This window comes from Clinocottus analis, unplaced genomic scaffold, assembly GCF_023055335.1.
Source record: "Clinocottus analis isolate CAN_PGR_092001 unplaced genomic scaffold, fCliAna1.0.p SCAF_6, whole genome shotgun sequence".
Classification (NCBI taxonomy): Eukaryota; Metazoa; Chordata; class Actinopteri; order Perciformes; family Cottidae; genus Clinocottus; species Clinocottus analis.
Window position 1 is genome coordinate 9580831 of NW_027176218.1, and position 14272 is coordinate 9595102.

Here is a 14272-nt window from a genome sequence, read left to right on the forward strand (position 1 = left end):
TGTACACAGATATAGAAAACAGTATGTGTGTATTTTTTCCAAAATTGGCATTTATTTTTATATCGAAGACCTTTTGTTTCCAGTCAGGACATTTTTTTCTGCATGCAAACACACAACTTTAGGGATTTGTTAAGGCAGTGGCTGTGAGCCTGTGGTTGCTCGCTTTATTCTTCCTACTGCAGGCTTCAAGTGTGACAACTTTGTTTCTCCTCACTTGTCCAGCGCTTTAGTCATCTCAGGAACAGCCTGAAGAGAAAACAGTGCAGAGACTTAAAAATAAAATTGTAAAAAAAACATTTTACACAGACTTTTATAGCAGGAACAAACTCAGAGAATATTTTCTTTTTAGGTGCATTTACTGCAGCATATTTTCTCTAGCACCTGTAATTTTTTATGCTCAGCATATTCCATAAAATAAGATTTATTAGTTGATCAAACCATCATGCATGCTGGTGCTCAGGGTAGAAATGACCACTCTGACTTTCATCTGAGATTTATCAAAACCGCAGCAGGCAGCACACATTTATCACAGTGTTTGCAAGGTTGATAAATGCACAGCAAAAAAAAAAGGGGCAGCCTCTTGCCCATAAATTAACACACTGATAATGCCAGTCGTGTAGCTTTGAAGAAGACTCATTCAAATAGCTGTTTGTGGTAAATATGAGTGCAAAATTATTCAAATGGCTTTCCTTGCAACTTCAGAACTGAATCATCAGTCACTGCCTGAGTTTGTCTGAGGTATCAATTGTCCATTCTGGGGTAAAGTAGAAAGCCCATCCATTTGAATCAGCCATCTGAGGAGTGATCACATGTAAGATGATCTCACCCCGTAGGTCACAACTCCACTGCCACTAGCTATTATTACTAATCACTTCTACAGAGTTTGTCAGGACACCTGGGCTGCTCATGAGAGGCTAAATAAAACATGACCAACAGGACACACATGAAAATATAAGCTACTAGCCTTTCACAAGGAGCACTGACTCCGGTGTTAGTTGTGCCAACAATCCTGGCTCACTCTCCTCAAGTACCAGCTAGGTACAAGAAAGCAACTAAGCGTGTAAAAAGCCTGGCAAGTAGAAGCTCAATGCAAAACTGAAGCCACTTTTCAAGTGACCATTAATCACTCGTTACATCTTTTGATGTCCTAATGTGTTTCTCTCTTCATGACAAGCTCAGCCACAACTCTCCTCTGATTAATTCAAGAACTTAATAATTCAACAGTTGCACATTTCCATTAGGCGGAATAAGGCATCGTGCAAAATTTATCAGTGAGAAAGCAAATGTTATACTCTGACTGTCACTCTGGACCCCAAAGTCTGGAAGGCGGTAAATGAAATGTGTTTTTTGACCCCCTGCTTAGTTGTTTCCTAATGTAAAATTTCGGTGACATTCCATTCCCAAACACTTACCTTAAAAAGATCAGCGACCAAGCCGTAGTCAGCCACCTGGAAAATTGGAGCTTCTGGGTCCTTGTTGATAGCAACAATAGTCTAAATAGAAAAAAAAAAAAAAACAGAAGGCAAATGAACAAACCGTTAACTGGCTGTGTCTTATGCTAAACCAAAAGCAAAGAAAAAAAGAATTAGGTTTAAATGCCAAAGATATGATGAGCCTAACAAGAGTTAGAAAGGGGAGGTCTATTCATGTGTCTGCAGTGACTTTACCTTGCTATCTTTCATTCCAGCCAGGTGTTGAATAGCTCCAGAGATACCAACAGCTATGTACAACTCCTGTGGACACAAACAGAAGACAACCAGACAAGTGTTACCTGATTGTAGACATGAAGTGTAATTTCAGGCCTTTGGAAAAGGTATACCTCAGGACTACGAGCTGACGGATGGTATGATGACCATGGTGACCATGGTGTGTAATCTATCACAGGGTGCTGGGGCAAGTGTGCAAAGGGTCAGTTGTACACATATCTCCACACACCAGCTGGGAAAACCATCTCTGCCATATGAATATTTCAGTGCCTATTTAATGTTGCAGGTGAAGTCTCAGAAGAGACAAAGAAGCAACATATTCCGAAGAGATTATGAACGCTCACAGGAAAAGAGGCGTCAAGCAAGGTGCTTTTGGCCATTCCAACTGAATCTTTATTTTCTTTTTAACTAAAGAACCCAAAGAAAAATTTTGTCCGTGGTTAATTACATATATTCAAAACAAAATCTCTGGATCGATTCAATCATCCGAAATTACAAAGAATGTTACTGTGAAGGTAAATGACCAGCATTTTAAAACTACTCTCCAAAACTACCAAGCTGTTTCAAACACACTTTATTAAGAGACAAACTGCTATTTAAACACACTTGATTCTGATGTTTACACTCAATTTTGTGACGATAAATTGAAAATTAATCAGCAGATAAGAGATTATTTACATGTGTACATATACATCTTACTGAAAACACACTATTTTAGATTGGGCGAGGCGGGGGTGAGAAAATAAACTAGATTAATATCATACTTAATCAACTTAGCCAAATTCAACAAGCTTGTCATAACATTTAGAAAATCCAATTTGGACAATCCGACCAGGCCAGATGCGATGCCCAGACATCCACTGCACTCGCTTTAATGGATCAGCTAAATCATTTAGGGCCCTAAATGTGCCATCAAGTACATTTTGCAGGGCCTAATGTGTGGATAATTACAGCTGGAGTAACCCGGCTGAGTAACATAATGGGAAGTTAACCTTTTTAAAAAAAGGGCAGAGCAGCCACCCTGAAGATGGTAGATTGCGCCACGCTGTATAATGGTAAACAGGGAATTGTCAGAAGCAACAAATTAGCCCACTACAAGTTCAAGTGTTTTTTGCTTTTAGACATGATTTTTAATCAAACTGTTTAAATTCTGCTTCCTGAAATGTTTTGTATTACTTACTTAATGAATAACTTACCGGTGCAACAATCTTGCCCGTCTGTCCAACCTGCATGTCATTGGGGACATACCCAGCATCCACTGCTGCTCTGGATGCACCAACTGAAAAAATAATATTATTCATATGTAAACTCTTCATAAGTTTAAAAAAAAAAGTAAGATTATAAATAACAAAAGTAAATTATATTTTACCTGCCGCATTCATCTTGTCAGCAAGGTCATAAAGCAGCTGGAAGTTTTCTCCACTCTTCAAGCCTCTTCCTGGGAAAATGAATCACCGTTACTTTGTGAAAGAACGAATGAACTCACAACAAATCACAATGACTACGAGAAACACAAAAAATAGCACAAAGAACAAATGGTGACCTTGCTTTGGCCCTCAATTGTAATCCAGAAATCCAAAAAGATGTCTCACCTCCTGACACCACAGCTTTAGCGCTGGTCAGATCTGGGCGGTCGCTCTTTGTCAGACTCTGTTCCAGCCACTCAGAAACTCCAGCGGGAGAAGTAGCAGCAACTACAGCCAATAAATGAGGATCACATATGACAAGGATCATTGTATTCAAATGATGAAAAAATAACATGTGTAGTGGTTTGTTTGTGGTATATTGAATATTTTTCCATCATGAAACACAACAATACTTAAACATAATATCAAGTCATATATTTGTGTGCACTAACTGAGTGCTCTGGAATAATCTGTAAAGCTATCGTACCATCTTCTGATGAAGCACTTCCTCCCTCTGTTGAAGCCGCCTCAAAGGATGTACCTCTGACCGTGAAGATCTTGACCGACTCATTACATTTCACAGTGCTGAGAGCATTTCCTATATGATACACATATTATTGACATGCCATATTTGAAAAGCAGAGAGAAATAATAAATCCAAACTTGTCACAGCAAAGTCATCTTGCAAAAAATTAGCTGTGCTCATCTGCATCATATCAATGCTGTTCTTAATCCAAGTAACACAATTTAACACATCTTCTGAAGTAAACAATGTGTACTTCTTTACCATGATTAAAAAGGGCTTACCTGCATAAATTGTTCTGACAAATGTGTCTGGAGACTTGATCTCAATAATATCTGAAACCGGAGCTATATCCAACTTGGCAGCCACTCTGGGAAGCAGGTTCTGGTGAAAAAAATGGTGACTAAGATTTTTGAACATAAGACTAATAACTGTTTTAATTATTATTATTACTTTTTATAACATGCTGGACTAAACATTTTTGTATACAAATGTATGCATGTGATCACGTATTTTAAGATATATCATAACTGGTATAGAATAATATGACCTTTGTATGTAATATTATGACTTTAAAAGACTTGCAGTATAACTACATTTTATATGACATACATGTAGTACAATGTGATTTTTTAAAACATACTATATTATTAATTTTGTATGGTGGACTATACTATGACATTTTTGAAAGTCATACATTACTATTACTTTATTTCACACTAAATTATGACTTTTATGGCACACTATAACTAGGGGTGTGGCGAAATTTAGAGGGTATTGACAATAAATGTGATATTAATAAATAAAATACTGACATCATGTTAATAATACACATAGAAAATATCATGTTAATAAGCTTCTCTTAAATATTTATGAAATAAGACAAAATGCACAATAAACAAAGTTTGGCCAGGATAATTGTGTAGTGAAATGTATGATGTTGTGACATTATGATGTTGTCTCCATTACTTACCTTTCCAAAGGCAGATGCACCAGCACAGATGTGGGTGAAATTGAATTTATTTTGAGTTTCCAAGATAAGCGGTGTCAACTCCTCTGAGGAAAGAAAAAAGAAAAGAAAAAGAGTATCAAAATCAGATACAAATGAATGCAAATATGAATTCAGTTTGTTGCCAACAACAGACATGTTAAGTATATATTTGCTCTGCAAGTGAAAGTTAACTTACAACAGGAGGCAAGTTTCCTTTATGTTACATACCTGGCAGGGAACCTTTGTAAGAATCATGTTGAGCAACCAGAACCTTCTTTACACCTTGTACTTTACTTATTTGCTCTACAACCTGAGAAGACAGAGGACATTTCTGGTTTCTGGGGACCTGCTACATAGACTTATCTCTCCATGTACGTTCAAAATGCAATGTATACATTCTTAACAATACTGTGTATGCATTTACAGTATGGTGAAAGCTTTGCCTACCTGCGCACAGTTTGTTCCAGCAACCAGACACGTCACCTCACCCCCCACCTTACTGGCAGCAGTGATGGCATTGAGTGTAATGGGGGTTAATTTTTCATTGTTGTGCTCCACAACCACCAAGGTGCTTTGAAACCTTTGGAGGACACCAGTCTGTTGGAAGAAATGTCAACAACTCAGTATTAAATACACTTGTGAATCAATCAAACCAACGTCTGGCGGTGCTGCCCTTTGAACCACCTGTCAGACAGTTTATAGACGATGCCTACAACCATAAACGTTGTTGATAAATCAACATGGAGAGGACCAGAGCTGGACAAGGTATCACTCTTTACCACTAAAAGATGTGTGTTGCGTTTTCATTTGATTGAATTGCAATATCACCCAGCAAGGTTAGTGCAAACACTAATGGTTACAGGGCATCAGTACAACCTTTGAACCGGCTGCATCAGGTTCTGTCAAAGTAAAGCAGGATAATACCAGCTGCACCTGGACATGACTGGACACTAAACAGTACATGAAGGTCATTCAGATCCAGTCAATCAAATACAAAATAAATGTATAAAATCCCACACACTCGGTTACTTAGCGAGATATTCATGCCTTTACTGCCACACGTCTCACGTGTGATTCAATGCTTCAGGAAACACTATATTATAAATTCAGTTTCGTAACTGTTGTATAACACGGTTACATAAATGCTAAGCTAGATATGCTAACACACGTTAGCACTAGTTAAAGCTTAAAGGCTGTGAAGTTAAACGTTGCCCATATTCTCTCAACAGCACAATGTGTAAGTCATACAAAGTTGGGGACAAACGCCGTCGCACATAAATTGAAAAGTGACACCACGAGCACGACGTGCACAGCGTCTAACTTAGCGAGCAAGCTAGCGTTCGTACCAAAAACAAACAAACAAGGAAGCTAGTTTTTTTTACTGATCTCGCGCTCATGCGAGCACACAATAATGTAACACATAAAGTCACGTGACTAAGCTATAGGCGTCCTTACCAACTGTCTCAGACTTGTTTTGCTGAACGCTCTGTTCATCTTGGACCCTTCTCGCTGCTCGCTCCTCAGTGGCAGGTACAATATGTGTCAAAGGTAATCTGACGTCAGCTTTGAGCTCTCGCGATATCGAAAACACGAACTTCCGGTCACTCTCAGAAAAGAAAACACTTGCAAAGTTCAACATGTGGAAATATTCACGATTAATTAGGAGTCACAACTAGGTCCTGTAAGGTTGACATGTTTATTCACTTTCTCCCTTGGAGTCAAAATAAAGTAGGAAGACATTTTAAAGTCTATTTTCCAGTTCCTATTTGGATAATGTAACTGTTAATGCAACTAATCAATCCGGTAACAACTACAGACCAAACACATAATTATGTTTTATACATAATATTAAATATTATAATTCTACATTTATTTGCAAATGTTTTTTTAAACAATAAGTGACAATATTTTTAATCAAATAATTAAATTAAATATTTAACGTACAAATACTACACTGTTTTGCAAAAAGACATGACAAAACAATATACTTTGTTTCTGGTCAGTGAAATCCAATCGTATTTTATTTAACTGCTTTAATAGCAGGGATAATAGCACAGGTTTGTTTTAATTATGCTGTTTGTTTCACTTTCTCATTGCATAGTTGAGTCTTGATACTTCATGTTTACACTCGTCTTTTTTATTGTGGCCAGGACTTTCTGTCATCTATCGATCACAAATATACAAACCTATACGCATCAGAAGTTTACTGACCGCTCTGAGAATCCAAGCTCTCTATGTGATATTTTATCCAGTAGAGGGCTCTCTACAGTAGCTTGAGACTATCATCTTAAACAGCATTAGAAAATCATAATATCAAAGTTACTATTAAATAAAAATGATGTAATTAATTAATTTTAGAATAAACCATCAGACTGTAATAATAATAATACCTACTAATAATAACTATTATAATAATACAATCATGAACAGTAACATACAACATTTACATGTTCAATTAAAAAAAACACAACATCCCAATAACGAGATTGGCACGGATAAGTTTACAATAAACAATATAATAAGCCCATATGTGAATAATAAGGCAATGGTACCATACCAAAAAAAAAAATAACAACAGCATATATCACACTCACAAGTACACAATTGCACTGTAGTTAACTGGGAAATTGCTTTCACTTAATGAAATAGAGATGGCAGCGCTGTGGGACAATAGATAAAGAAAAAAAAATCTAACAGCCAGTCAAAAGAGTCAAAAGAAGAAAAAAAGAGCAGGGGTCCAGGAGGAGATTTGCATGGCACCCTCTCCCCGGACCAACAGAGGTCCAGGTTTGCAGACGTCACTGGTCGAGGATCTTTGTTTTCTCTCCACCTCTCGGTGGAGGAATACAAGTTTATCATCCAGCCAGGGACGGGACGGTCTCCTCTGCCGCTCCTATCCTCCATCTATCGGCTTGCCCTGGGCTATTTGTCCTGTATGGTGGATATCCTGCTCAATACTTCTTTAATGGATGATATGGGGGATCATTCAAAAAGTAAGTTTTGTCTCTCTCTATACTCCTTGTTTTTGTCAATCCAGGGTTTTATTGTGATTTTTTAAATTTCCTTCTAAGACGTATCCGGCATGCAGTCTCTTACATTTTATACAATTGCTCGATTATTCCGACATTTGCAGAATAATATCGTAAACTGCAACGCAGGTATGATCAACTGACCGGTCCTCACGAAAAATACACAAATATAGTTATATCTATACATGGTCTTATATCCTTGTAAACTTGTGGCGCTTGTGGGTTTGAAGTGACCCGTGTCGTAGCTTGCTTGGTGATATTTTTAGCTCCTGTGGCCGCATTAAAATAAGTCTGCAATATTCTTGGAAGAACTCTGATGTTTGTTGTGATACGCGCAAAGATGTTCTCTCCTTAAGGTGGAGAGGTGAAGGGGGTTTAACGGGGATGTCATGGGGATTAAAAGAGCGCGCACAGTGTTGCATTAATACATTCCACTCCTCACACAGAGAAGTCGGGAATCGCAATGTGTGTGGGCTGTGGAAGTCAGATACACGACCAGTACATCCTGAGAGTTTCCCCGGACCTGGAATGGCATGCAGCCTGCCTCAAGTGTGCAGAGTGCAGTCAGTACCTGGACGAGACCTGCACTTGCTTCGTCCGAGACGGAAAGACTTACTGTAAAAGAGATTATTCAAGGTAGAGTGCAACAGTTTTCAGTTGTTGTTTTTTTTTTTTACTCTCCTACAGTTCAGAAACCATGTGTTGTTAAAAATAATTTTAAAAAGTGTTATAAATAGGATATAAAGGATGAGATAAATATAATTTATAATAAATACAAATATTACCAAAATAATAGTGTAATTTCAATGCAAATGATCGGGGTGTAAATGAAAGTGGGCAAAAGTGCGCATCAACTACAAACGTGAATAAGATTTGTGTTGCAGGCATTTATATTTTAGTTATTTTCCTGATCATAATATCAGCTCGCAACTTTTTGAGATCAACTGAGATTCGTTTAGCCTGCAACATTTTAGGGCTACTGCATGAGAACAATGTAGTCTCCATGCTCCTTTTCAGGTTATTTGGCATCAAATGTGCAAAGTGTAACATGGGCTTCTGCAGCAGCGACCTGGTGATGAGAGCTCGGGACAATGTGTATCACATGGAGTGTTTTCGGTGCTCGGTTTGCAGCCGTCACCTTCTGCCGGGGGACGAGTTCTCTCTGCGGGACGACGAGCTGCTGTGTCGCGCGGACCACGGCTTGCTCGAGGAGCGGGCCTCTGCAGGGAGCCCGCTCAGCCCGGGGAACATCCACACCAGACCGCTGCACATCTCAGGTATTAACTGATTTATTATGAACCTCTATAACTAACACAGTACTGCAGAAAATGATGTGCGCATAATATCGTCTATGTTATAACCGATTATAATGATAATAATAATTGCTATTTTGAAGAAAAATCTAAACAGTTGACTGAATAATATTAATATGTTGTGAGCATGTAGGCCCATAAAAAATATTAAATATAATTTATTTCTTTTTAAATGTCTATGTAGTGACTTTATAGACGCCAAATAATAGCTGGTGCACTATTTCATGTTTTCAATTTCATAAACGGCGATAGGCCTCTATAAATTCATGTGTTTGTTATTTTAATTTCCAAATGTAAGTTTACTATAACTTCTCAGACATAAAAAAAAAAAAATCTCTATTACATTTTGCTTTTTCCAGAGCCTGTTTCTGTCCGACATCCTCCTCATCACCGAAACCACGTCCACAAGCAGTCCGAGAAGACCACTCGGATCCGGACGGTGCTGAACGAGAAGCAGCTTCACACCCTGCGGACCTGCTACAACGCCAACCCGCGACCGGACGCTCTGATGAAGGAGCAGCTGGTGGAGATGACCAGCCTGAGCCCCCGGGTGATCCGCGTCTGGTTTCAGAACAAGCGCTGCAAAGACAAGAAGAGGACCATCTTGATGAAGCAGCTTCAATCTCAGCACCACAGCGAAAAAACCGTGAGTAATAATATGTGTTTTATATTTTTATGGTATAGCTGAAAAAATGATGCGTTGTTATATAAGACTCGTTTCTCATTTCACACCTGTTTATTAGGCATATGTTCTAATGTGCAGCTTACTCTCACTCACAATTGACCCGTAAAACTTGATTAAATCATTATTTGGTTTAAAAACAAAAAACTCAACAAAGATCTGTGTGAATGATCAGGCAATAATGTTCATGGGCAATGTTATTATCACACTTTAGCTCAATAAAAATAATTAAATAAATAATGAAATGGCAATGCTGCTGGAAAGAAACCATTCGAGAGAACATAAACATATTTTAGGCTGATTATTGTTTATACAAAATACCAAAAAATAAATTGATTTGTCATACAACTCTTACGAAATAAAAAATGTCCTATATCATTCTTAAATTTACAGGTGGTATGTTTTCATAAATCAGAAAATAATTGCCAATTTAGTTAGCTTTCCGAACTAAAATAGTTTTTAAATAAAAAATAATTGCAGAACAAATTAGATTTAGACCATTTAACAGGCTTATATGAACGTAATGCATTCAAACATACACGTTGTAATGCTGGTTAATGATCATAAATAAAAAAATAACATGCAGGTTCATGTTTCTAGCTTTAAAAATGTCTGTTGGTTTCCTATAATGACAAAAAAAAGCATTGTATTGGTGTGGTTGGACAACAGAGTCACTGCATGGCCAATTTTTGGGTCAAACTAACTGTTTCGTTGCTCTTGTAGAACCTGCAGGGCCTGACAGGCACACCTCTGGTGGCAGGTAGTCCCATCCGGCACGACAACGCTGTGCAGGGGAATCTTGTGGAGGTGCAAACCTACCAGCCTCCGTGGAAAACACTCAGCGACTTCGCACTGCAGAGCGACCTGGACCAGCCTGCTTTCCAACAGCTGGTAGGATGACATTCAGTATACATTTTATTTTAAACTAATTAAAGGCCATTCAAAAATAATACAAAGGGACTTCTAGGCTTACATTCGAAGAGAGAGAGAAAGGAAAGAGAAGGATTTGTTCAACTTCAATCAAATAATAATTCAAACATCCACCATAATGATGATGGCCTTTATTTAGTTTTTTTTAAACAACTCCTATAATTAGAAATGATTCTTTACTCTTTGTTGACATCTTCGATTTCCAAACTATTCAAGCACCAAACTGTTTATCAACCTTGTGGCCCCTTGTGGGTCACATGGTCTCGTGAGATTCACAAGACTGATAAAGAGATTTGTGTATGTTTTAATAGATAGACCTAATACTTTGAAAAGGAAAATAAACATATCCCTGGCCATTCTCATGTTGATATATACAAGGGCACGTGAGAAGTATGACGCGTCTGAACTTCACTCTTAAAACCATTTGTTGTTGTTAATCTGACTCTGTTTCCTTTGGCAGGTGTCTTTCTCTGAGTCGGGCTCCCTGGGCAACTCCTCGGGCAGTGATGTGACCTCACTCTCGTCTCAGTTACCGGACACACCGAACAGCATGGTGCCGAGTCCAGTCGACACGTGAAGAGGCCTCCAAGTCAGCTGGAGCCCTCCGAGCGCGCGCCCGCGCCCTTCTGCAGGGTACGCGCAGAGACCTCAGTGACATTCAATCAAAGAAAAACGATTTAATGGACCGAAATGGATTATGCTCGAGGATACATTCAGGTGCCGACTGGAGGGAGGGTTGGAGGTCTGACTAACCCTTTAGATTTAGGCATTTTAGCTCTCTGTCTTGCTCAAGGATTCTTCTGCAGGACTTACAGCTGTTGATGGACATTATGGGCGTATAAGGGACCTTCTACCGCGATGCCAATGCCTGAACTGGCCATAACGTGGTGAATATGTAACGGGATTCAAACACTTTGTTCTGCATTGGGCGCCTGAAGGTTACACTATGTTTATCAGGAACCAAACTGTGTACATGTGCATGATTTGTTTCAATATCGACTCTTGTAAATTAATGAAACAAATGAGATACGCATTGTTCGCGTTTTCTCCAGAAAATAAGTTATTATTATTTATTATGACGACAGACATAGCCGATCTTATCAATAAAAACATACTTTTAACTGATTATTGCATGCAAAAATAAATTTGTTCTGTAAACCATAAGATCTTTTTTATATAAATATAGCCGCCAACAAAATACAAAGTTAAAATGCATTATGCTGCTCATAATGCTTGACACTGTTTGAAGTGATGAAGCTCCCCTGTTTAGAGTAAATTTTAGGCTATAAGACGGCCTATAGATCATATAATAAATGGTTGAAGATACACTTTGAACAATCAGAAATTAAATATTGAGGTATTACAAAAGTTCAGTTGCCCACTTTTCTGGGTTGCGTTCTCTGTCTGTAGTTCACAGAACCCCGAGGCAGCAGCCACAGGCCCTGCTTATATTTAGGCCTGCTCAATTTCTGGGCCAAGTGGATCAGTGACTGATGGCTGACAAGATATTATTAAGCATTTGGCCCATGTGTCATAGGTCACGGAATCAGACACGATGGGCTGAGGTCGGTTTAGTTCGGGTCCTCACGTGATGTTCGCTCTTCTCTAAAAAAAAAAAGAAGAAAAAAAAAAAGCCTCCAAATAGCCAGAACACATATTTATAGCAGATTTGGCATAATATCTGGTTGCCCTCATAGTGATAAAACGATAAAAATGAGTCTTATTTAGACAAATGTCACAGTGCCATACCAACCTGAGGCCCACGGTTACAAGTCTAGACAGAGGACAGGCAGCGGCGGCCGCTTATCTGCATCTGGCATCACCTGCAAAGGATACACTGAATGGACCCAAAACAAAACGCGTAGCCGCGCAGCGCGGAGGGGACTCCCAGCCTGCGGACGCATCCTGGCGTGTCTCGAGTTTATTTTCATTCCTGGAGGAATCCTGAACGGCAAATAGCCGCTGGACAAGAGAGCATGCAGGTCAAGCCGGGTCTGACACACGACACCTCAACAATTTGTTGGGGAGGATCACCTTTTATCAGTGAGGGAAGTGCAGTCTCATTTAAATTCAAAATCCTGTTACGTGTTTAGGGCATGCTGATAGTAACAACATTAAACTGAGTACAACTGTAGCAGCAAAACGAGGAAAGTGTTAATTAGAAAAACAGGGCTTTTTAATCAGACATTTCAAAATAAGTACATAGGTTATCTGAATTTTAATAGTTGTGTTTAGACTTAACACATTTAACAGACGTTCAACATGAACACTGCCTGCTGTTGAAAACTGGACAAGCTGGATGAATGAACAGTTTCACACTGTGGAAAATGCAAAGGGAAGTTTTGTGAATACCAGTTTTATTTTCATTCCCAACAAATCCTTTGAGCTTAATTGTTTCTATATATTGCCTGAACATGCTGGTTGCTCTGCAGGACTAGGGGCCGTATTGACGTTGTAGCGGTGAATCATTTGGAATAAAAAACTATTTGCAAAGATATGCCAATCAATAAACTTCCAACAAATAAGTGCAGGGCAGGTACAAAGGAAGACTGCTTCTTCTCACACCTGAAACACTTTTTTCTTCTTCAGGGTGTCCATTTAACAACTTTAAGGGGGCGTGTACATTAAACACCTAATCTAATTTGTTTCTACAAATTGCATTTGTTGATAGACTAAATTAGGACATTGATTCATTATTCAAGTTCATGAGGGAGTAATTGACAGAAATACAAGATTTACGACCAGGTGTTTATGTTGGCTATATCTTACTCAGAATATCAATTTGACTTTGTACAGTTTACACAGAATAAAATTGAATCACAACAATATATAGCCATCAGTATTTTTTATTTTACATGATGAATGTAAATAACTCAATAAATTAAATTAATGTGTAAATCTGCCTTCCAAGAGAGACAAAGAAAAGAAAACAATATAATTAGCTGACAATCAAGGCAGGTCATGTAACTTTTAACTGACATCATGTAGACTCGAATTATTATTCTAGCCATTCACATTCAAAAATGAGACAAATACAATAAATTAACACAAACAGTATTTATGAAACACTTGGCAGATTATAAATTACAGTATAAGTAAATGTTTCAGGTTTAGATGGTCACTACTTTGAAATGGATATTTTTTATCTACAAAAAAGGGACAAAAGATAAACAAATGACTTGTAAATTAAATGGAATAGTTGTGCATGTGTTTTAACTGCAATAGACAAACAAGACATTTTGTGCAAATAATCATAAATATCAATCTGATTTCAAAGAAATCCAAACAGATGCACCAACATATGATAAGGCTTCACAATCTTTACAGTTGACAATGTCTGAAGAACATATTTGCTCGTGTGCAGACTTAAATCAGAAAAAAAGTAATAATAATTCCCAAATAGCTCCACATCTCATGTTTCTTTTGAATTGTTCATACTGTGCTTATCCATTCAGAAGATAGTGTACTGCTCCATCACTCTTCCTGCTTCTTCAGAAAAAACTGCAGCGCTGAGTCCCACTGATCTCTTGGAAAGCGGTTTGACAACTCGCAGTAATCCAGCAGCTGGGAAACTTTACACGAACAGAAAAGAACAACTTCAGTATAATGGGTGTCCAATAATAATCCTTTTAAAACCGTCGAAAATCAACAATGTGCTCAGATAAATTTGTCACAAGGAAAAATTCTTAAGT

General features: G+C 38.2%; 3 protein-coding genes across 4 annotated transcripts in view; 1 reads left to right on the forward strand and 2 right to left on the reverse strand.

Moving 5' to 3' along the window:
* Positions 1–30: 30 nt before the first annotated feature.
* etfa (electron transfer flavoprotein subunit alpha) lies at positions 31–6185 on the reverse strand. The gene is made up of 12 exons (XM_068602538.1): positions 6082–6185; positions 5074–5223; positions 4855–4936; positions 4609–4691; positions 3920–4019; positions 3600–3710; positions 3299–3400; positions 3076–3144; positions 2903–2985; positions 1668–1733; positions 1413–1493; positions 31–246 (listed from the first exon to the last, which is right to left on the reverse strand). The coding sequence occupies exons 1-12, from the start codon at positions 6118–6120 to the stop codon at positions 211–213; spliced, it is 1002 nt and encodes a 333-aa protein (XP_068458639.1). The 5' UTR covers positions 6121–6185; the 3' UTR covers positions 31–210.
* A 1292-nt stretch (positions 6186–7477) lies between these two features.
* isl2a (ISL LIM homeobox 2a) lies at positions 7478–12162 on the forward strand. Its single transcript, XM_068603366.1, has 6 exons — positions 7478–7619; positions 8102–8291; positions 8673–8932; positions 9328–9614; positions 10374–10541; positions 11041–12162. Exons 1-6 carry the CDS (start codon positions 7562–7564, stop codon positions 11155–11157), a joined length of 1080 nt encoding a protein of 359 aa, XP_068459467.1. The 5' UTR covers positions 7478–7561; the 3' UTR covers positions 11158–12162.
* A 1248-nt stretch (positions 12163–13410) lies between these two features.
* The window catches only part of scaper (S-phase cyclin A-associated protein in the ER), a 54418-nt gene continuing 53556 nt past the window's right edge, over positions 13411–14272 (reverse strand). For both annotated transcript variants that reach the window (XM_068603345.1, XM_068603344.1), the window contains one exon: positions 13411–14152. In XM_068603345.1, coding sequence (XP_068459446.1) covers positions 14055–14152 — 98 coding nt within the window. In that variant the 3' untranslated portion in view covers positions 13411–14054. The remainder of the gene's footprint in view (positions 14153–14272) is intronic.